Source organism: Artemia sp. Qi Xiang Cuo, chromosome 13 (assembly GCF_049724085.1).
Source record: "Artemia sp. Qi Xiang Cuo chromosome 13, ASM4972408v1, whole genome shotgun sequence".
Taxonomy (NCBI): Eukaryota; Metazoa; Arthropoda; class Branchiopoda; order Anostraca; family Artemiidae; genus Artemia; species Artemia sp. Qi Xiang Cuo.
In genome coordinates, this window is record NC_142806.1 from 34,381,790 (window position 1) to 34,406,760 (window position 24,971).

Consider the following 24,971-nt stretch of genomic DNA (forward strand, 5'->3'; position numbering starts at 1 on the left):
GCTAGATTTTACATATGACTTTTTTAACACACAAAGGATAGAGACAAATAGTACTTCGGTTTCTCATGCACAAATATTCTCGTATAGTAGTATAACTTAATAAAATTATTCTTTAAATTCAAAAGTTCTCTAGTTAGCTAAAGACCCGAATTACAGTTTCATTAACATATTTGTTATAAGATTACATGGGAATTTTTTCTATTTCAAATGTGTTAATTTGGATTCTTTTCTCCTAAACCAAGTGAAGCGGAAAATAATTGTTTTCATGGTTTCCATTCTATCGCAAGGGTTTTCAGATGTGACACTTATCTGTAATTGCTTGTAGGCCTTTTTATAAAAACAAATTTTTACTTTAGTTACAAAATTTAATGCTTGGTATAAATAACTTTTTTTCATTTTACCGAAGGAATAATAACAGCCAACGAAAGTGATTATTGTGAACTAAGATTTCAAGTGCAGAAGGAAGTTTTTAAGAAAAGTTGAATTTTATTGATTTTTTTTCTAGGCCCTTATTATATCCGTGATCGGAGGTGCGATAATATAAATCTTTTTTCTTTTAGTTCGTGACATTTTTGTGATAAATTTGCAGGTATATTATTTCCCCCTTTTAAATTTTAATGAAAGAAAGATTACAACCGATTACTTTCTTTCAGGTCTTTCAATGTTTGACAAGCTCTCTTTTTGAACCTCAGGAACAATTTGAAAGTGACTTCAGTGTTCGTTTAGTATCTGGATTGAATATTAGACGCAAGCTGTGCTTAAACTGTGAATAAAATGGCCTCTGACCGGAGGATACGGGGCTTTTGTCCCGTTTTGGATTTTCAATATTGGCTGTTAGTAAAAGAGAAAGAAAATAATTGGTTAAAAAGTGTGATTAAACAAAAGGACGAAGAGATACTACAGCTCAAATCTCAATTGGATAAGTTTCAAAGTATCATTCCGTATGGGATGTCTCATATTACAAAAGGAGGGAGAAAGTATCGAGCCCAGGGTATATCAGCTGAGCCCCAAACTCTCAAATCGTTGCATGATTTTAACTCTAGTAAGGAGTTTCACGAACACCCTAAAAGTGACAGGTATGCTAATTTTCTTATCTTAAAAGAAACCTGTGGTAATATTGGGCATAAGCAACTAAAATCCTCTTTGCTTATTGATTTGTTTCATATTGAATCCAACTAAATGCTTTCCAGCTAAGAGATTAGTCCACCAACGAAGATTTTGAGGAAATTAAGAGAAAAAACTATGCCGAATCTGTATCTACTTAGAGGTAAAGGGTCAAGGGAAACTTCCCCTAAAATAGGCTTGAAAGACTCTTTTGGAAAGTTTTAGACGCTACAAAACAACGTTAGTTTTTTTTTACCACCCTCGATAATGCCTGACCACAGGGGTTGAAGGGAATGGGAAAGTTGACAAAACTTTCCCAAAGAACCCTATCCACAAAAGGTTAGGCAATGAGACTTGAAGTATAATCAATTCCCCATGAAGAAAACCTATATCCCATTCTCTCAGTGCCGATGTCTGTGTGCAGTTTGCAGCTATTCCCTCAATAATTATGATGGACTCCGTAAACTCATCTGGCGCGACTCCAATAAATCTGCTATAATAAAGGCTGTATGGTAGGTTATAGCACTATCAAAGACGACGTATTATCTTTAAAGGAAAAGTCTAGTGAGGCGTGGTTGACTCTCTTCTATCTACCCAACTCCTTTCTAGAGCTTTCTCTCATTGCACCAAAGTTTATTTTGGTGAGAAGACGAACATGTAGGCTTGCTCTGAGTACCAGAAGGGTGAAACCCCCACTGAAAACATTTTTGTTTGGTGGTAAAATCCGCCTGAAGTTTTTCCTTGATGAGGCTCTTGTACTCCTCGGTCATCTTGATTCCTGTAGGCAAAGCTACGATAGATCCTAAAACCTAGTTATTAAACTAGGTAAAGGATCAACGCGCGTAGTAACTATTTTTGGTGTACCTGAGCAGTGAGGTATGTAAAAAAAAAGTCGGATATGTATTCAGATGTACCCATGCCTATTTGTTTACGATTTATTTAAATGATAATTTCTACAGAGAACCACCATGTAAAGAAGCAAAATAAAAAGACAATCATATGAATTAAAAATCTTAACAAAAAAGTTAATCTTTGTGGCACTGACGAGGCCAGCATAGTTTGGCGAAGTCCCCTTAAAGCAAAATCGAAAAAATTCCAATTAGAAATAATAATTGTTAATAGTTCATTTATTACTACTTAAGATAGTGAATGCAGTGAAGATATGAAGAAATAGAAAACCCGAGGCCCACTGTTTTACGCAGTTGAAAAAAAGTTTGGAAGAAAAGCAAGATAAGTTTGCGAATTATGATTAGAATACTGGAAGTTACGGTCATGACAATAATCAATTATGATTTTGAAACGTGAGTACTTCAAAAGGATGAGGAAGGTTCGCTAAATGTTTTCCAAAGAATTTATCTAAGGATAATTGTAGGTTCTGTACTATTTTGACTGACCTTATATCAAATAGTAAGCTGTAAGAAAAATGTGGTTCGAACCTAATTTCTTGGGCTGTGATGACTGAAAGGTTAGGATGGCTAGGCCAAGATTTATTGATTAAGCACGAAAGATTGTCAAAGATTGTGTTTTTTTGTCATTCATCTGGGGCCAAACGAAAAGTAGGTCATCCCAAATGGGGTTGTAAGATGTTGTAAGGAAGGATTTAAAGGAAATTGGTACTTCATTTGAGGTAAAGAGTGAAGCTGTGAATGGATCGGGGCGGAAGAGGGGCGTGCACAGCTGGTTTGGCCTAAGGTGACTTGGTGATGCAGTAAGTTGTATGTGATAGTAGTACCGTAGCCTAATTTTAGCAGTAACTTATGGTTTTCTATTGGCCTATCTTCCCTGCAGTCTACGACCCCCTATAGTTGGCTGTACTATGGATTGTAAAAAGAAAATGAACCAATATATCCTACCATATCTGATAGAATGGGTAAGAACCTTGTGTTTTCTTCCTAGTATTCGTGCATCAGAAGAATTCATTAGGAATCGCCGAAGGCACTTAGCAGGCTTACTTCAAGGGGTCACCCAGCATTCTAGCCCCAAGAAAATCCAATAACCCAACATTCTAGCCCCAAGAAAATCCAATAATATGTCGTGTTAAGCTGATATCTTTTCATCATGAGTAAGTGGTATCTTACCTTATTTCAGGGGAAGGGAAATTATAAGGGGACCCCCTTCTGGGTTTGGTGCAAAATACCCCCCCCCTTCCAGGAAAAAGGAAAAATATTAACCTTACAAATGCACTTTTTTGTTTTTACCAACCCCCTCTCCTCCCACCTTCTCTTTAGAGTTTGGACTGTGTGCATTAATGGGTGGCGCAACCTTATAGCAAAAGCTATCACCATGCTTAGTTTATACAGATTGTTTGAATTGTTGGCATAAATCGTATCGAAGATTTCTATTTTAGCGCTCGTTTTTGTTTCAAAATTTTTTGGCATGATTTTTACATAGCTGAAATAGTGTCGATTTTTCTTTCCTTCGTGATATTTAGATTCTTTGATGAAAGGTTTAATGCTAAAACACTTGTTAAAAATTGCACACATAAATTCCTTTCCACGTGTTTCGATTACGAGTTGAAAAAAAAAAATGATCTATTTATAAACTTCTGTTTAAAACTTCATTAGGTATATTTTAGAACTGAAATGTCACAGAGGGAAGAAATATTGCTATTGGAATGGTAAGCTGTGTTGGATTTTTTTTTTTTTGCTACGCGCTCTTTGCTGTGTAATCTAGGCAACAAATACATTGGAAACAAAAATATAATATAGGTGCCATTACTGAAATCAGATTTGTCATATATATTGCTGTATCCGAAACGCGATTTTCCCAGTACAAGATAAATGTTGAAATCTCCTAGTATCCTTTTTTGTATTATTCAGGTTGTTTTAGGACCTTCCAAGCCTAAATACAGATCCACTTTTGAACGTAACCCTGAAGTTGTGAGCTTTGACGATGGTAGGTATTGCCTAAATGGTAGAAATAGGTGTTTTCTTACTTGTAGATGGATGTAATTGGGGCCAAATCAAATCTTGCCTTTAAAGTTAGCCGCTGGTCTTTGGTGGCGCTCTGACCTGCCCGACTAGCCATATTCTGGATCACCTAAATTTGTTCTAAGTGGGTTTTATAAATTGGGCCACATTCAGCAGCAGTTCTTGTACGGGGCTTATTTAGAGGAGTGGACAAGCTTTGAAGTTTTAGAGTGAAGGGCTCTAGAGAGTAGAATTATTGCCAGCTTTTTCGCGCATAAGGATTCTATCCAATTGATTTGGGTATTCCAAGAAAGTCCAGCTGAAAAGTGAATTCCCTGGAGACGAAGTTCATCTATTCTTTTGACTGATCTATCTTTTTATGTGAAATTGAGAAGACGCTGTGGAAGTTCGATCAGAAAGTAAACAATTCATTGAACAATTCCTGGACCGTCCAAGCATCTTACCATTTCTCAAACTCTAGGAGACGCGCTTGAAGGGATATGGTGGCATTTATATTCTTTGTTCTTTAAGACGGCTGCATGACTTTTGTGTTGCAAGATCGTCATGAAGAGGGCTCGCCAGGTCATTGAAGCGTGCGAAGGAAAGAGTAGGTCTATGGCCCAGGATGCTAGTTTTTGAAAACCCTATCACCAGATAGTTACTGGATGTAAAATTGTCAAGAGTAGCCTTCATTGAGCGATTATTTAAAAAAAAAATTCCACCATACTGCACAACTAAACACAGTTATTGTATGGTTCTAGCTTCTTTTGACGTTCTCTGTGCCAAAATCTGCTGAAAACCGTTGAAATGCTGAAAGACAGTAACCTTATGTCTCCCCTGAGTGAGAAGCCTCTCCTGATGCTGAGTCATAATTGAGCCTAACGTGTACCGTTTTGTCGGAATTCCCACTCTCGATTGCTTAGTAACTTTGTTTGATACCTGCCTTGGAATTACATGAAATTGGAGCAATTTTGAAAGGATGACAATCTTGTTTTATGCTCAGCAGAAACGATAAAACCTAAGTGATAGCCATGTTACACAAAGAATAAAAAAAGAGAGAAAAAGAAGGATAACCCAAACAGGGAATTGATCCTGCGATTTACTTAATAATAAGCGTAGACAACTCTAGTTGTAAGCTGAAGAGTGTCATGTCTTAGGTGATATATGTCACCTCATCAACTGAACTACTTACAATGAACAGGCTGTTTTGCCAAGCAGTACGAAAAAGAACTGAAAAACCAGGCAATAAAAAAGAACCAGTTAAGAAAATATAATCTCTTTGAACAAAGGAGAATGACTTTTTATTAAATATCGGAAAACTGAAGGAAAATCGTGATATAATGGGTTTTCATTTTATTTGTCAATAAAATTCTATGGCTTACTGCCTGCTCATCAGTTTTTTTTCTGTTTCGCAAAATATTGGTAGTTTCGTTTCATACCAACACTTTCACTTTGTCCAAAATGAAATCCTAGATTATTGGAATCTTGCTTGTCCAAAATATTTCCGGTTGTATGACATGTTGATACTCAAGTCTTTGGTGCTTTAACCTTTATTAGTCTTAAGCTAAGCTCTTTTAGCAAAAATTCTTTTGCACACTAAGAAAACATAAGCCCAGATTTGTCATTTCCAGAATTAAGCCATATTTGTCTGTACTTCTGTCCAGATTGGTTGGAATCTGTTTTGGTTATATGTTTTCTTCCCATAAATAAAGTCTGGCAAGATCTTAAAAAAAGGACCGTAAAAAATAAGAACTGCATACAGTAGTTAACAAGACCGTATCCAGGGGGGGGGTCAGGGGGTTTGACCCCCTCCCCCCCCGAAATGTTTGTCTGACTCGTAAAAACGTAACAGAAAAGGATATAAACAAATTTTGTATGCGTTTTTTAAGTTTTTTTGTACACCCCCCCCCCCGAATTTTTTTTTCCAGTAAAACCCCTCCGAAAAAAAATCCTGGTTACGGCCTTGGTAAATAAAAAAAAACACAAAATAAAAATGGATGGTTTTGATGTATACAGGGGAGTAGCTCCAGCATTTTTATTGGGGGCAAGAGGGGTCCATATGCGGATAGTCAACGGGCAAGGGCTATATAATAGTTTTTTCTCTAAATTATTGGGAGGGGGTAACTACCTTCCCTCCCCCCGAAACGATGCCCCTGGATGTATTCAAACAATCTCCAAGTGTGAGAGTCGTTTAATGAGCTTGAGCTTGAATAACTTCCAATATAAATTCGAAAATAATAACCTATATATTTAGTTTTTTCTGATTCTTATTTTTTTCTGACAAAGGAAGAGTTAATATAATGATTATCGAAGTTCATCTCTCTTTCTATAATCTGGGATAATCAAGCTGTTAATGATAGATCCAAGGGTTGTCAACGTTATTATTGAATAAAGATTTGCCTATTCTAATTATCCCTGGTAATTGAGTATATCCAGCACACGGGCACCAGCACATGGGCACATGGGCATATCCAGGATTTTTGTTTGGGGGGGGGGGGTCAAAAAACATTAAAAAAGAATCAAAAATTATATTTATTTTGTTTATATGAATTTGTGTTACCTCTTAACAAGTCGGACAATTTTTTTGTTGGGGGGAGGGGTGGATCAAACCTGGACCCCCCCTCCCCTAGATGTGGTCTTGTCACTGCACCAGTTTTGATTAAATTTGGAATGCTTATTCAGATTCAATACCGATTTAAAAAATCAGATTTTTTTTGGAATGGAAGCTCTAATCCTAAATAAGCCTTAATTTAGATGTCTTAGCATTATGGGTATAAAATAATAAATATTTATTTATTGCTTTTTATAAAATTTAGTATGGGCAAGAAGTAAAAGGACGGGGATATCTTACCACACGCTGTTTTTGCTAATTGTCCAAAATAAATTTACCCATTCTTGTTATTGTATTGAATTTGGTCACGATTTTTGTTTGTGACCTTCTTCCTCAAAAGTCGTGATTTTGAAAATGTCTTATTTTTCGTATTACCCATTTGTATTGATTTGTGAAGATTGCTCGTCACGAAGAAAATTTGCTATTCTTTTGTTAAATATAACATTACTAAATGTTTTGAGGAACTTATGTACTATTTGTAACACACGCGCCATATATTTTGTTTTATTTCATTAGCATTAACCAAACTTCACTTTTCGCGTGTGTTACAGATAGTACATAAGTACCTGTTTTGATATCCTTGCTATTAAAACTACCCAAAGTTACATCACACTGGGGTGTGGACATGAGAATAGACTGTTAAAATCGTATTATATTGAAAATAGGCCCACAAGTATTGCCTATTTTTTGCTTTTCCGAAATAAAAGAAAAAGAACTTAAAAAAAAACCTGGGCTAAAAGTGCAGTAAATTTGGTCAATTTTTACTCTTCTTACATACAAAATCGTTTATACATGTGTTTCACTATAGAAGGATCTTCAGCTGCAGGGTTGCCAACTGCCGAAGCCAAAAAACAGTGCAAATCAGAGTGCAATCTGTTGAAAAAGAGTGCAAGTCAAAAAATTTGTGCACGCGTGGCTGCCACCGCGCGCACAGCTCCTTTCACTGTTCTGACCACTCTTATCCCCTTTACAAATAATTATCAGTTATCCTTCGATCAATAAACATATTAGCTTCAAATTTTCCAAATGTATTTAAAATAAAGTTAGGAGGACTCCCTACTTAAATCAACCTTTAAATAAAGGGTTAGATAAAGATTATTATTATTTTTTTTTTTTTTTAGCTTAAAAGGTAATCCTCTTCCGGAAATTTGCAGGTGTTTTTTTTTGATTGCTTGGATCTTTATGCAATGTTTTATTATGATATTCAGTCTTCAACGAATTATTTCTATGATTTGGGTATAATTGAGACTCCCATTTCTCCTGCCCACCCCGTCCGCTCCAAGAAGTATCGCCTTCCTCCAATTAAATCAGAAAGAGCTAGATTCTCAATCATATACCAGATTCCTCATATTTTAAACAAACTTAATTTAGTAGAAATGTTCCCAAGTTTCAAGAGCAGATCTTCTTTGAAAAAACATATTTCAAAGATGGTTCTTTGTCTGGATTGATGGATAATTGATATTAGTATTAATTGTGTTGTGGTGTTCTTGCGCTGGTGTGGCCTCCTCTGTTATCTCCAACCTTGTATGTTTTTTTTTTGTTTTTCTTTATATCATGTATTTGTTATTTTGGCATTTTCCTATATTTGTTTATGGCCGACACATCGAGCCTTTCTCTTAGTAAACTAGTTTAAAGATTTATTTGTCTTGTGTTTTTGTCAATAAAAGATCTTGTCTTGTCTTTAACTGAACTATAGTTGACTGCATCAAATGTTTAGTTAAAGTTTTGTCTACGTTTTATCCAAATGTTTTGAAAGGAATTCACTGTGGTCAAGTCAAGTACCGTTTTTTATTTCGCATAATAGTTTTTCTATCATCATTTCATAAAATAGTGCATAAAAGAGTGCAAAGAGCAAATAATGGGCAAAAAGAGTGCAAATCCGGTCCGTAGTGTGAAAGAGTGCAATGAAAAAATAAGAGTGCTTTTCACACGAAAAGTGTGCAAGTTGACAACCCTGTTCAGCTGTTCAAGGTTAACGCTTCAATAATATGGTTTTTGATATTACGAGACCATGCCCTCCTCTCCTTCAAAAGAACCAACTGCCATATCGTTAGCTGTGACGGGTGAGAAAAATATATCCGAGAGTCGACGAGAGTCCGAGAGTCGACTCAGTAGAGTGTCAAGGATGTCCCAATGAAATAGGAGGAAATTAATTCAGTTCATCTAAACCGCGGGATGTGAACGAAATCATTTACAAAAATACATGTAAGCAATGGAAACTAAATAAAAAAGTTTAAGAAGAATATAAGCGAAGCCATGTTGCTAAATATTGACATGGTGGAATACACCGCCAATACAACACGTTTAAAAATAAAATGATGCTATTGAACCTTAATGAATGAATACGAAATGTTTTGCCCTTGAAAGGAGACACTGACCGGTTAGGTCCCCCAAAACTAACTATTTTGAAAAGAGATTGGTTAAATGAACGACCTAGTCTATCAGCTGAACTTCACCGGAGTGATGATGCTAAGACTCTTTTAAAGTTGTTCTCTTCATCGTGTTGTTTTTTAATTATATTTTTGAAGTAAAATATGTGTTTAGTTATGTCTTTTTCGAAGAGATCTGGCTTTTGGTCAGATTGCCCAAAAATCATTCTTTATTTCTTTTATTGGGGTTGGAGGGGGGCACTCTTACCTCCAATTCACTTTTATGTGGAGGATATGACTCCTGGATATTTTGGGAGTTATCTAAGATGCCGACATACTTATTTTTTTCTTTTTTAGGATACCATAAGTGTCTGAAAGTATTATCTTTTTAATATTGTTTTATCATTTTGTATGTATAGTCTTCTAACTTAGATTACTGAAGAACATTTTTTATGTACGAGGTATGGCCTTCCTTTTGTTTTATCTATCTAGTATTTCAATTTACCTTTTCTGTATTAAGGTTTTTATCTATTTCTTCATCTGTTATAGTCTTTTCTATATAAATTTCACTTAAAGTGTACCACGAGTGCCAAAAGCTAAATTGTAAACAGAAACTGTTTACTATGAAACCCAGCGCACTCTATTCTTTATTTTGAAAATTGCTAGATGCCGTGCTAGCGATGTTTTGTCCTTAAATGCAATTTTGAGACGAAATATTACTTTCACGAGGGAGAAAGTGAATTGGAGGGGGTTACCAGCAGCTGCTTCAATGGAATAAGAATATAGATTAAAATTGATATATATATATATATATATATATATATATATATATATATATATATATATATATATATATATATATATACGTATATATATATATATATATATATATATATATATATATATATATATATATATATATATATATATATATATATATATATATATATATATATATATATAGAAATCTGTTTCGATTTATTGTTTAGATACATTTTTTTTACGTTTTTACGAGTCGGACAAAAGTTTTGGGTAGGGGGTCAAACTCTAACCCTCCCCCCTAGTTATGGCCTTGAGACCTTTTACGGTAGCTCACCGTAATGTTTATTGTGTCAAATGGAATGTTGACTAGCTATATCATTAGTAATTTTGTTAGACCAACTAAAATGTGTATCAGTGAGAGTAATCTTCACCAAAAATATTGATTAGTGACGTTTCCATACAAGGGTAGGCTAGATCGTGATCGACCTACGGGACTAATTATCTAGAACCGTCTCCCTGAGGGTGTTACAACTTCCAAGTCATATGATGGCTCCTTCAAGCAAATGTTCAACAAATGTATAAAACTTATTTATTGAGCGAGGGAAGGACTTCGGCGTAGCTGGCATCCATAGTGTACCAATGAACCAGTAAAAAAAAAAAAAAAAAAAAAAAAAAAAAAAAAAAAAAACGTGAACTGCGTATTCAGCTCGCTTAGCACCGTATACTACCATGTAAACACATCATCATGTAGTTAATAATGGTCAAACTAGCTTAGACCATGCTTGAGTCTCCATAAATATGTCGCTGTGCCAAGAACTAAATATTGTGAGCCATACAACTTCTAAAGTCTCACAGGGGGCTCTTCAATCTTTTGGTACAGTAGTGGGGATTTGTTTACCCCATAGAAGGTAGAGAAGACAGGTCATATTTTGGAAAGTATGTTTCAATGCCTCTAGCTTAAAGGTTATATGGCGTAATTTATATATTGTCTGCAAAAATTAAACCACAGTATTTACCTAAACACAGTCAATTTCGCATGTTTTTCTCTTATTTAAAGCATCAAAATAAAACTTATCACAAGCAAAGCCTAAAACTGTTTTGTTGCTTCCCAAACTAGGGACATGATATAGTTATCGACATTTAGTTGAGTTTTGGATCCTGTGAATATACTGTGAATATGTATGTTTGACAGGCAGTTCACACCAAAACATTCTACTGATAAGCAAGGTTCAAGTAAATCTAAAAATGTCGTAAAAAACTGCTGTGAATATGATTTTGACACGTTCGACAATATATCGCCTTAAAATGAAGATTATGCATAATTAGACTAATTGATTTTTATCTCCCTTATTTCCATGTTGTTGTATGCATATAGGGATGTGGAAGGCACTTTCAAGCTCTTACAAAACATCCAAATTCTTCTAATTTACTGCTACTACTAACTCATCGCAGCACCAAACCGCTCGAGGCCAACACAGCGACGCACGCTCTTCCTTCATCCGAATCTATTCAAAGCCTCTGTCTTTACACCCTCCTAGGAAGTTCCCATTTCCGTTAAATCTTTCTTTACGACATTCTCCCATTCCAATCGCGGACGACCTGCTTTTTGTTTAGCCCTAGACGGTTGGCCGAAAAGGATTCTTCTTTTTCGGTAATCTCAGAAGATTACCGAAGAGAGTAAATCTTCTGATTTACCCCTTGTTTCTCGTCTAACTTGCCTGTTTTTGAGGGTTTTTATGAGCTGCCCTTCCCAAAAAAATAGTTTTGTGTGCGCGTGCCTGGTGTTATGTGCATGTCACTGCAAAAATGAAATTCAACATATATTTCAAAAAATTAAAAATGAAGCAAAACACTAGCTCAGATGAAAAGAAAAGAAAAACGAAAAAACGGGTAGGTTCATGTTACGATAGAAAATCGCAGCATAAATTGTGAATTTGAATGGACTTTAAACGAAATTTTCAAATTTAATTTTATTACGCAAGTCTGCTAATGCACAAAGTTATGATAATTCAGAGAGGGTTTTACCTTGCTAATAAAGAAGAAATAATCAACTATTGCTAATATAAGAAATTACCTTGTCTTCAATCACAGTCTTTCCGAGAGGCCAAATAATGAGTATCAGGGCCGTAACCAGGATTTTGTTCGGGGGGGTGGGATGTTATCTTAAAAGAATTTTTGTTCGGGGAGACTTGCAAAAATAATTTTATTCATGGGGGTGGTTAAGCTTTTTTTTTTACCTGTTTCATTGGAGTGATTTTTAAGTCGGACAAATTTTTCGGTGGGGGAAGGGGGTGGTGGTCAGATCTGGTACCCCTCTCTCTGCCATGGCCCCGATGGGTATGTTTGTATAATAAGTACTGATACTGACTATTAATATACATAATTTTAACTCTTTACAATTTAAATCTACTGTACTTAAAAACCTATGTTTTTGCTGGCATGCAGTAGACAAAATTAAATATTTTTTAACATACCCACAAACAACTTAAAAAAAATATTCCAAACTCCTTCACATTATCAATTCTAAAATATGCAAATACCTCCCTACTATCTCGACCTTCCAAACACTAATTACTCCCCCCCCCCCAACCAACCATTCCTCCCTGTCACTCCCAACCAACTGTTCCTCCATTCCAACCAACAAAAATACATAATTCAACCATCTTTTAATAAATATTCTTTTAAACTCTAAAGGATGCTCAACTGCTCAAATGCTCACTGGTAGAGAATTCCAGACTGCAGTTCCAAGAAACTGCAATGGAAATCCTGATCTTGTGTCCAACCACCTCGTATCCACATAGGAGGATCCTCCTATCCACTGTTTCTCCTATTATATTTATAAATATCATTGTTAGCACGGTAAGTATCACGAAAAGCACTTATGCCTAGGTTATGCACACTGGAAAACGAAAACTGCCGCTTGATAATCATCTAGTTGTCCCACGTTGAGCAAATTTAAAGATTGAAAAAAAAACAACACTTGAATCATTCACATATTTGACATACTTGCCTATGATCCTTACAGCTTTGCTGCTCCAGATCAGCAATATGAGATAAACAGGTAAACAATTGAGTTATAAATCATTCGTAGATCTGCTTTGGCAAAACATGCCTCAGTTTATTACAACTCCTCGGGCAGTTTTGCAGAAATAACACCACTGTGGTGACTCGATGAAAGATTTGAATCTATTAAAAATTCTAATTACCACAAGATCTGAAAAATTAAAGAAAAATTAAATATAACCGTCACATCAAAAGAAATACAGATAACAAAATTCTGTCTCTATTCTTGATGGTAATGTAAGTTAATTTAGTTGTTTTTGCCACGTTAAGCCAAGCATAATTTGTTCAAGGTTAGGGTATCTGTTTTAGGTTACACTGGTAAGATTAAACTAACAAAAGCTTTTTACGATGAAATTGGATTTGTCTACACAAAGTTGAATCCGTTCTCGTAATAATAGTTTTCACTACAATCTACATTTGAGCATTTGATAACTTATAATAAACTAGCCAAAGAGCTTGGGCATGTATAAAACAGAAAAAAACCCTTAGTAAATACTTGTTCGTGAGGATAAAAAAAGAAGACAGCTTAACACATTTCCCAAACAAAAAACCTTTTTCCTGAACGTTTCAGCTCGTCCCCCAAGCGTGTCTAGCGTGAGAAGAAATAGGGCATATTTATCAAACTACGTATAAAACTTGTGACTTTTTAATGAAGCAAACTGACTGTATCTCTTCATAGACTTCAAACAGGTGCTCAAATTCATCTGGAGAGAAGATCTATGGCATATTCTTCTTCACTTTGGCATCCCACCCAACTTGGTTGCCTTAATTAGGCATTTACACCGAAGTTCAGAAGCCGTGTTATGACTAGAGAAGGGCTGACCGAAAGCTTTGAAATATCAACGGTGTTTTGCAAGATTGCCTGCCATCACCAGTGATCTTCAATCTCTTTTTAACTGCAGTCCTTTCACTCACGGATAGTTCGTCTGGTGCCAGCTTGGACCGCCCCGGGTGCCCGCCCTGGAGGGGTGAAACAAATTGGTTTAAAAGGACTTGTGATAGATTTGGGCCCGCCGTGCAAAAAGTGGGGTAGCAAAGTAGTAATGCTACTTGGCAGTTTTCAAATTTGTTGGCAGATTTTGTCTGAAAATATCATTTTTATGTATAAAAATAATTTTGCTCAAAGAAAATGTGTTGAAACTTAGGTTATGCTCTATTGCGTAAAAAGTTGGGTAGCATATCGGCAATGCTACTTAGTTGTGTGCGTGGCCTAGTAAATTTTTTTGGTAGATTTTGTCCTATATTAATATTGCTTCAATTGTCCCCGAATTTTTGGAGATTTCCCCAAAAATCCGTCGTCTCGAAAAAAGATCGGTTCCCCAAAAAGTCCCTTTCGTTCAGGGTTGCCACCCCTATTGATTTATCGCTAGTGACAATCCACCCTTAGTAACTATCACTTTCACTTAACTCGACATAATTTTTTCTCAACTTTCCAAAGTTTTTTTCTCAATTATTTACTACACATCAAAAACCAGACATATATCATTGAATTACTGATCTTTCTTCCTATGCTAGTAAAAGCATACTTGAAATTGAAGTAAAAGAGTCATTTTAGGCTATTATCAGCTTACAGGAAAAAGAGCAGTGGACAGTACACAGGATATTTTAAATGCAATTGAAGAAGATGGTCTATATATAGCAATTTGCCGAGGGCAGGGCTACGACAACGCTCCAACAATGGCTTGAGTGAATTCAGGAGAACAAGCTAGGATTCGGGAGCTTAATCCTAAAGCATTGTTTGTACCTTGTGCCAACCATTCACTTTTTTGCTACAGTTCCTTCCTGTGTGACCTTTTTTGGTACTCTGGAAAGGTTGTATGTTTTTTTTCTCATGTTCAACACACAGATAGAATATCCTCTTGGCAAATGTTGAATTTACGGTCAAAAGACTTGCAGAAACCAGGTGGAGTGCTCACTATGAAGCTGTTAAGCCAGTGTTTAAACGCTTTAAGAAGATTTTCGATACCATTGAGAAACTTTGTGACTCTTCCGAAACTCTCGACACTAGAGGAGCTGCTCAAACTTTGTTGACTTGGAATGCGGGATTTGTCATTTTTGTGCTTTTTGAGGATTATGGAATAGTGTCCTTGAAGAAGTCAACCACACCCAAAAATACATGCAAATTGTTGAAATAAGATTCAAAAAGTGCCTCATCAACATGAGGAGTTTAAAGGCCTTTTTGAATGATAATAGAGATGGTCTTGTGGAAAAGGCAATGGAATTTGCAAAAGCTATTTGTAATGAGATGGACATTCATATAGCCAAACGAAGAAATATTAGAAGAAAGAAACTGATGCCCGGAGGAAAAGCTACAGACGAGCCTCTAACTTTGGAAGAAGAACTAAAAATATCGATGTTAGAGTGCTTTGACACTTTTCAACAAGAGATCAACACGCGTTGCAAAGGCATGGAATGAATATCACTTCGGCTTGCTATCTTGGAGACCAGGAACTTCCTAAACAGTTCAGAAATTGAAGTGTAAAATTAGTGGCCTGATTAGTTGAGAATTGCGGAAAGATATCCTCAGGAGACATGTTAAACAAAATCCCACGTCTGAGGAGGTTTTTACAGGCGACAAACGTTCCTGAAAAGTGGCTCTGAAGTGGAGTTTTTTGAGACTACTGCAGTTTATAGTTGAATGTGAGCTTCCAGACTATTCCTAATATAACTTTAGCATTAAGGTTTTACCTGACATTATGTGTCTGTTGCTTCTTGCGAGAAGAGTTTTTCTAAACTCATGCTTATTAAAAGTTACTTTAAATCTACTAAGAGCCAAGGTCAACTATCGAGCTTAGCCGTGCTATCTATTGAAAACAGTGTAGCAAAAAGATAGATTTTTTGATGAGGCTATTTCTAAGTTTGCATAAAACAAAGTTAGAAAGAAGGGGTTTTTAATGAAAACTTGGGTTTTAAATGTAGTACATTTTGTTAGTTCGTGCAGATAAAAAAATACATATATATATATATATATATATATATATATATATATATATATATATATATATATATATATATATCATTCAACCACCTTGGTGTCTCAAGTCAAAGTACAAAAAAACATGGATAGGCCTACAGTAAAATGCGAAAGCTAGAGGTATTCTTGTATTTCCTCTTAAAACGTTTATAATAAAAGCCCCTGCTCATTTTAGCCTTACTTAATGTAAGCCACAAATTAAAATGGTGTTGTTTGATATTCTAATAATAATGTTAATATGTATAAAAATGTTGTATTTTGCTTAAATTTATGTAAATTACTTACATTAAAATGTATACATACTAATGTTATACAGCACGCAAATTACTTTCCTTTCACTCCTTTATTTAAACACTTCAAATAGTTTTTTTTGTATGTTTTCACCATAAAATAATATGACTAAGCAATGTTTAAATATTTGTTGGGGGGGGGGGGGAGGGGCGACGAGTTGAAATTCCGCCCCGGGTGTCACAAGACCTTGCTACGCCACTGAGGACCCCCTTCCAAAGTGATAGAAAGTTGTTTTTTCGTCGCTGAACATGGCATACCTTCTCCGTCTGGCAGATGATTGAAGTACACATAGGAGCCACATCAATATACTGGTGAAAGAAGTGGCCCCGAAACGACCTTTGAGGCCGGATGGGTCTTAAGTCACGTAAGTCCTACTAACTGTTTGCAACCAATATGCCTTTGACTTTTATTAACATAATACACAACAATATAAACTATTAAAGATATAAATGACTGCGCTAGGGAAAAATTTAAATTTTGCTAAAACGTAGCGATTAACCAATAAACACTCCTAAATTTATCCTAAATTGCTAAAAAAAAAAAAAAAAAAAAACCCTACATTAATATTCCCAGAAGCGTCCTAGACTAATTAGAATAATAATAAAAAAAGAAAAAAAAGATAATCACCTTCTCTCAAACACCTCCAGGGTAATAACCATCATCCACTCCCACCCCTTCAACCCGCTTCTCCCTCCAACCCTATAACCCACTCACATCCCCCCCCTAAAAAAGGATTATATGAGGAGATATACTCGCTTTCTGTACGCTTCAGGCATAAAAAGAAAGAAAAATGTTATCTCTTTTGTGAGCCGAGCATCCAGAAACAAACTGACTCTGTTTGTATAAATAATATGGAAAAACTGGTACACTTTGTATATCATCACGTGGTTGTTTTCAGAATAGCGATTGGCTGGCTGTTACGGACATACTAATTACGTATGTAAAGTATGATTATACGGTGAAGTGGTGCTGTCGCACGATGAAGTAGTCTGAAGTGATAAATACCATTACGCATTCTATGTCCACATTTTAATATCGGCTAGGATAGAGAAAATGTATATCGCTAAAGGAAAAGACAAAAATAATCAAAAGCATTGTTTCTTAAACCATTTGAGGGTGGGTTCCTGGTAAACGTGCTTCATTTATTTTATCCTGTTCGTGGGACACCTCCAGTGGAATCTAAACGTTTTAGGTAATTTCTTATAAGCTCGAACCAGCTCATCTCTCCATGAACCCTTTTCTCTTTGTCCTTGTAAGGTGATCAGTAAAACTATTCTTGAAATTTGCAGAAGTAGGATAAGCGGTCTAGCTTTTGCTGTCCAATATCCTTTTTTTTTACCTTTTTTACGCTGAGATTTGTTTCTTTTTCCAAAGCCGGGGAGTCGTTCGTAACTATTAAACTTCATTTTTGTAGTCCTTCTTTAATTGTTTTGTCCTATGTATCTTGAAGGTTTTAAAAATGCAGTCGCTGGAGATGCTGACTGTTTGAGCTATGATTAATGTTTATGGACATCTGTTACGAGAGTTTTTAATCAGCCGTCATCGACACTGATTACGATCCATAATTATTTATACATGGATACTGATAAAAGAACCATAAGTAACACATTGTTACTTGCAGTTTATTCTGCTCTTTCTTTTTTCTCTAATGAAGAAAAGATTCTTGGCTAGAAACTATTGACTAGCAGATGATTAGAAAAGGAGGTATTTAGCAACTTTGCAAACGTCATCAATCAACAAAACGGGACAATAACCATAGATGCATTCGCGTTCGTGCCATTGAGACCAACTTTTATTTAAGTTTTTTTGGTCCTTCCTTGGTGGAGGGGGAGGGGCATATGCGCAGTTATGGCAAGAAACATTTACTGTTGTGCTAGCAGTGAAAGTATCTCATAATTCCACAGGAGAGCAAAAACAAGGTTTTTTTTGGCTTTTCGAGGGAAACATTTTTATTCGAGTATTCAAACAGAAAATAGTAAAAACTGTAACAATAAAAAGTTGGAGCTAGAGGTGCTGAGACATTTTATCAAAACCTTGATCGTTTGTTACCCTTCACATTCCTTAAATTGTTTTTTTTTTTTTCACGCCTCCGCAATTGCAAACAGTTGATACAAATCAGAGAAGTAATTTTTACTTTCGTTTACCTTGTGTTACTGGTTATTTGGTTTGGGACGGGGGTCAATGGTGTGACCAGGATTGCCACCGCTGGTGATTTATCACCAGATCTGGTGATTTTTCATCCTCCTGGTGATTTTATTGAATCTGGTTATTTTCTTTTTTAATCTGGTGATTTCTGGTGATTTTCATTTAATTTGGTGATTTTTTACAAAATTGGTTGACATTTTATGCATGATTGGTTTCGCTGTCTTACTGAGGTGAAATAATCAGTGACTTTCATATTTTATGCCTTGTTTTTATTCGTTATTTCTAAAGAGTGGTGTTATTTTGGGCCCTTGTGTATCCTTTTAGCTTGGCAATCGGCTTCTCCATTCTTACAAATTTTAATTTATAAATACATATATGTGCGATGAAAACGGATTGAGGCTTAGAAACGACAAAAAATTCTCAGGTAAAGAAAGCATAGTCCCACATGAACATAGATTCAACAGCCTAGGTCTTTTTCGAGGGACTGAACAGTCTCGAGAAACCAGAGGGCTCAGTCTCAAGGGGCTCTCGTTTAAGAAACCAGGGAAAATAAGATTTATCACCGTTTGTCTGATATTTCAGCTTAGACTTGACCCACGACAATATTCCGGAAGTAAAATAAATATATAAGAAATTGGCACCATTTGAGGCGTCTTTTTCAGAGCTAAGGTATACCACTAAGGATACCAACTATGGCAGGGGGATTAAAAACGCTCATAAGCAAATGAAATTCGATTTTAGGACAAAAGAGGATTATTGGGGTTATTCTTTTCAATGGAAACCTAGAAAAAAGAAAAAGAAAAGATTTTGCAAAGTAAAGACAAAGAAAAGCATAATAGTAGTTAAATAATTAAAAAGGCTCTTTATGTCTAGTAACAGGATTTTAGGTAACAATTTCAGTCTTTGCCTGGAATTCCGGTTTTAGCTATTAATTCTCTTCCTCCTTAAGCAGTTGACGGCCTTTGAAAAACATAATGTCTTAGCTCAGGGTGCCCAACGCGTCTTTTTGGTGCAAAGCATATCATTATTGACCACCGATTTCTGGTGATTTTTGTGAAATACTGGTGATTTCTGGTTAGTTTCTTGGTGAAAAACTGGTTATTTTTATTTGGTTGTGGTGGCAACCCTGGGTGTGACTCTGTAAGCTCAGCCAAAATTGACCCAGCTCTAAATGGGTACCTGGAGAAATCTGGGGGAAGACACGGAAAACGTCGGATAATTGCCCCCAACCACGCATTACACTCCTGGCCGAAGGCAGTGAATCAGGAGATTGGTACCTGCGCAACGCAGACCATTGGTCAGCATGGGAAAAGTTTTTTAGGTTTTTTTCATTTTTCTTTTTTTTTGCAGGGAATTTGCTATTATTTTGTATGAATGACCGGGAAACATTTATTTCTTCTCGTACACTCGCGTCTCAAACATTGTTTTTTCAGGCTAAATCATGTTACACCTTAATGCTACATGAAACATGAATTTGAAATATGAATGTTACAATTTTGATCGGACATATGACTCCTAAATATAAGTTGTACCGAATCATGAAATTCAAAAAAAGGGGAAAAGAACCAAAAATGGTCAAAAGTATATCTTCGACTAATTCCAAGTCGGACTATACTGAAAGTTCTGATTTCTATCAACGTTGGTCTGTAATTATAATCTAAATTCGCAGTTGTGAGAAAGTCACCAAATAATTAGGTCCAAGCCACACTAATAGCCACATTTGTCTATAAGCAACCGAAGGTTTTTGTATAATCTTTGTTCTTCCTTGATTTTAACGTCATACTTGTGCCACAAAAGTTGAAAATTGAAATGGTAAGAGCTTAATTTGGAACGACTCTATAAGCACTACTCTTTGGAATTTTCTACCAATACTATTTATTTGTAATTCTTCAGATTCAGATACAGATAGGAAAACTACAGTCTCAAGCTTTATTGTCTCGAATTTCAAAAAATAAATCTGCTTTAGAGCTTCACTCTCGTTGGCCAATCATAAAAATTACCCTTGAAAGTTGAGGTACGATTGCAACTGAACTCTCCTGTAACTAAACCCCTGTAACTGAACCCTCGTGAATCTGAACCCCCGTGTAACTGAACCCCTGTGTAGCTGAACCCCCTTGTAACGGAACCCCTCGTGTATCTGAAACACCCTGTGCAACTGAACCCTCGTGCAACTGAGCTCTATTTAGCTGAACCCTCGTAAAACTGAAACCCATTTAAATGAACCTCCGTGCAGCTAAACCCCCGTGCAACTGAACCTCCTTTTAACTGTACCTACGCGGAACTCAACCCCCTTTTAAATTAAACTTCGTGTCACTGAACCTCCTTGCAACTCAGCCCACGTGCTGCTCAACCCCATTTAATTGAACCTTCATTCAACAAACAAATCTGGCTTTAATGGTTTGTGACGTCCGATTTTCTTTGGTGAAAACGAAACAGCTCTTTTTGATGAATGATCTTGACAGACATTTCTTTCGTGACTTTAACAAGCAAACAGTTACAATAATATATAACATGTAAAGATTCTAATTTGTGTTTTAACCCATGATATTACCTCATATTTGTAGAATACTGGAAAACTATAGCGCTCCCTAAGTAAAGAACTATGTGGGCACAATGTGTTTTTTTTTCTCCACCCGAGCACTTCGTATCGAAGGAGCTGTCGTAGATACTTCGAAAAGGGCTCACTCGACTTGAAATTGGACTGGCTAGTGCCTTTTTTAATAGTCGAAAGTGATTGGAGGGCAACTAGCCCCCCCCCCACGCCCATCATTCCCCCAAACACATCCAATCAAAATTTGAGATAGCCATTTCGTTCAGCGTAGTTGATTTTCAGATAGAAAATAGGTTTTTGAGGAGGACACTCCCCCACAACCCTCGGGGCAAGGGTTTTAGGTTATGCACTGAGGGCATATAAGAACAATGTTGGCAAAATGTACTATTTATCTTTTTTTTCCTTTAGGGCAGGACACTGCTTTTGGAAGGATTTTTCGCAAAAACTTCAACAGGAGCTCATTCAACTGTACATCAAGGGGTCGAGTGCACTTTTCAACTGCTAAAAGTAACTGGAGGGCAGCTAGCCCCCCACGCTCATCAGTCCCCCAAACACAGTTAATCAAAATTTTGATATATCCATTTTGATCAGCGTAGTTGATTTCCTGATAGAAAATATGTTTTTGAGGAGGACACTCCCCCACAAGCCTCGGGGCAAGGGTTTTAAGTTATGCCCTGAGGGCATATAAGAACGATGTTGGCACAATGTATCATTTATTTTTTCCTTTCGAGCAGGGTACTTCATATGGAAGGGGTCGTCGTAGAAACTTCAAAAGGGGCTCTTTCGATTGGAAATTGATAGTTCTAGTGCCCTTTTTAATAGTCGAAAGTGACTGGAGGGCAACTAGGCCCCCCTCTTACGCCCATCATTCCCCCAAACACGACCAATCAAAATTTTGAGATAGCCATTTTGTTCAGCATAGTTGATTTCCACAGAAAATATGTTTTTGAGGAGGACACTCCCCTACAACCCTCAGGGCAAGGGTTTTAAGTTATGCCCTGGGGGCATATAAGGTTTTTATAGAAGGCGTTGTCGTAGAAACATCAAAACAGGCTCATTCGATTGGAAATTGGGAGGACTAGTACCCTTTTTAGCAATCGGAAGTGATTGGAGGGCAACTAGCCCCTCCCCCCCCAACGCCCATCAGTCCCCCAAACACATCCAATCAAAATTTTGAGATAGCTATTTTGTTCAGCGTAATTGATTTCCACATAGAAAATATTTTTTTGAGGAGGACACTCCTCCGCAACCCTCAGGGCAAGGGTTTTAAGTTATGTCCTGAGGGCATGTAAGGTTTTTAAAGAAGGCGTTGTCGTAGAAACTTCAAAAAAGACTCATTCGATTGGAAATTCAAAGGGCTAGTGCCGATTTTAATAGTCGAAAGTGATTGGAGGGCAACTAGCCCCCCCCCCTCCACGCCCGTCATTCCCCCAAACACCTCCAATAACAATTTTGAGATAGCCATTTTGTTCAGCGTAGTTGATTTCCATATAGAAAATATATTTTTGAGGAGGACACTCCCCTACAGCCCTCAGGCCAAGGTTTTTAAGTTATGCCCTGGGGGCATATAAAGTTTTTATTGAAAGCATTGTCGTAGAAACTTGAAAAAGGGCTAAGTCAATTTGAAATTCAAAGGGATAGTACCCTTTTTAATAGTCGAAAGTGATTTAAGGGCAACTAACCCCCCTCTCACGCCCACCTTTTCCCCAAACACATCCAATCAAAATTTTTAGATCGCCCTTTTATTCAACGTAGTTGAAGGTTTTGGAAATTAGGTTTGTAAGGCTGACAACCCCTTCCCCCACAGCCCTCAGGGCAAGGGTTGTAAGTTATGCCATGGGGCATATAAAGTTTTATTGAAAGTGTTGTCGTAGAAACTTCAAAATGGCTCATTCAATTGGAAATTGAAAGGGCTTGTGCCTTTTTTAATAGTTGAAAGTGATTGATAGCGACTAACGCCCCTCTCACGCCCACCATTTTCCAAAACACATCCAATCAAAATTTTGAGATATCCATTTTGTACAATGTAGTTGAACGTTCTGGAAATTAGGTCTCTTAGGATGATAAACCCCTCAGAGCCCTCAGTGCAAGGATTGTAAGTTATGCCCTGGGGGCATATAAGGTTTATATAGAAAGTTGTTGTATAAATCATAGGCAGCACGATCGCGCTGCCTAAGTAAAGAACGGGGACACCCGAGAACAAGACAAGAAACGGGGACTAAGTAAAGAAGAGGACACTCCCCCACAACCCTCAGGGCAAGGGTTTTAAGTTATGCCCTGGGGGTATATATGAACGATGTTGGGACAATGCATTATTTATTGATTTTCTCATTTAGAGCAGGGCACTTCGTATTGAAGAAGTTGTCGTAGAAACTTCGAAAAGGGCTCATTCAATTGGAAATTGGAGTGGCTTGTGCCCTTTTTAATAGTCGAAAGTGATTAGAAGGCGACTAACACCCCTCTCACGCCCACCATTTCCACAAACACATCCAATCAAAAGTTTGAGATAGCCATGTTGTTTAACGTAGTTGAAAGTTCTGGAAATTCGGTCCTAGAGGATGACAACCACCCTAACAGACCTTAGGGTAAGGGTTGTAATTTATGCACTGGGGGCATATAAGTTGTTTATAGAAAGCGTTGTCGTTTCCAAAAGGGCTGAGTCGATTGGAAATCGAAAGGCCTAGTGCCCTTTTAATAGTCGAAATTGATTGAAAGGCTTGACTTTTTATAGTAAAGATCGAAGTGGGTATAATGTATTGTTTTTTGTTGTTGTTGTTGTTTAGACCAGGTTACTTCGTATCGAAGGAGTTGTCGTGGGAAGTTCGAAAAGGGCTCATTCGATTGAAAATAGAAAGGGCTGATGCTCTTTTTAATAGCCAAAAGTGATTTGAGGGAAACTTATCCCCCTTCCACTCCCACCCACCCGTACCCACCCTCCCACACCAACCCTCTCATTTCGGTTCTTAAAATTTAACCCAATCAAAATAGCGTAAGTGTATCCAAGCTATCATAGAAAGTAAACAGACTTTTTTGCGAATGGTATCAAGTTTTCCATTTCAGGTCAACTAGAGGAGGTATGAAACTAAATTAAACAGTACTATTTGTGTCCAGATTTTTAAAAGGGTTATGTTGTTAAAAATTGCTGAAAATTTTTCTCCAGCATACAAATAGCAGGCCGAACTATAAAGTCTTAAAAAACTAAAATTAAAGTATTATTTCCTTTTTAATTTAAAAGAATATGTAAATATAAATAAAGCAGAAATAAATTTAAACAGATCTTTCCACAAAATAATATTTTCAAGTAAAAGAAAAGAATTCCATTAAACAAAAATTGAGCAAAAATAAAATCAAATAGTCTACCAAGCGGAAAACTACCACAAATCAGCATCGATAAATAAATGAAACCCAAAACGAACAGAACTTACAATAATTAACCGATTCAAACTCAAAACGAGCAGAAATTAACAGAAGTTGGGCGCAAAAACCCCTATGCCTTCCCAAGGCCAGAAGAAAATTTGCACTTTACTGAAAAATACAAATGAATGTGCATTGTTAGTTTAATATACATATACTGATATTTAGTAATCAAAATGTTAATATTATTTGATTTATCAAAGTTATAAAAGTAAAAACATTTATATTTTTTCAGTAAAGTGCAAATTTTGTTCTGGCCTAGGGAAGGCATAGGGGTTTTGCGCCCAACTTATGTTAATTTCCGCTCGTTTTGAGTTTGACTCGGTTATTTATTGTGATTTCTGTTCGTTTTGGGTTTCATTTATTTATCGATGCTGATTTGTGGTAGTTTCACGCTTGGTAGATTTATTGATTTTTTTTTTTTTTGCTCATTTTTTGTTAAATGGAGTTCTTTACTTTTATTTGAAAAAATTATTTTTTGGAAAAAGTTTTTTTAATTGATAACTAAAAAACAAGGATGCTGCTCTTAGGAGCAAGAAAGTCTTTAACTAGCCTGCACAAAATAAAAGAGTAATTTATAAGGTGCTTATTAGTCTTTCACCAGCTATAATCTTTACGACTTCTACCATACAATTTATATTCTTAAAAAAAACTCGAGCTTGGTTAGTCTTCACGTAAAGAGTTTTAAAATAAGCAGAAAATAAGTACCTATATAAAGTTATTTTTTAAAGCAAAAATGAACATGGAAGCCGCAAACTACTCCTTCTAAAGTTTTTTC

General features: G+C 36.3%; 1 protein-coding gene across 1 annotated transcript in view; it reads left to right on the top strand.

The window, feature by feature from the left end:
• LOC148945224 (uncharacterized) overlaps window positions 1-24,971 on the top strand; it is a 275,072-nt gene that overhangs the window by 62,996 nt on the left and 187,105 nt on the right. Inside the window, exon 2 of the mRNA XM_089098745.1 lies at window positions 654-1,076. Coding sequence (XP_088954871.1) covers window positions 775-1,076 — 302 coding nt within the window. The 5' untranslated portion in view covers window positions 654-774. The remainder of the gene's footprint in view (window positions 1-653; window positions 1,077-24,971) is intronic.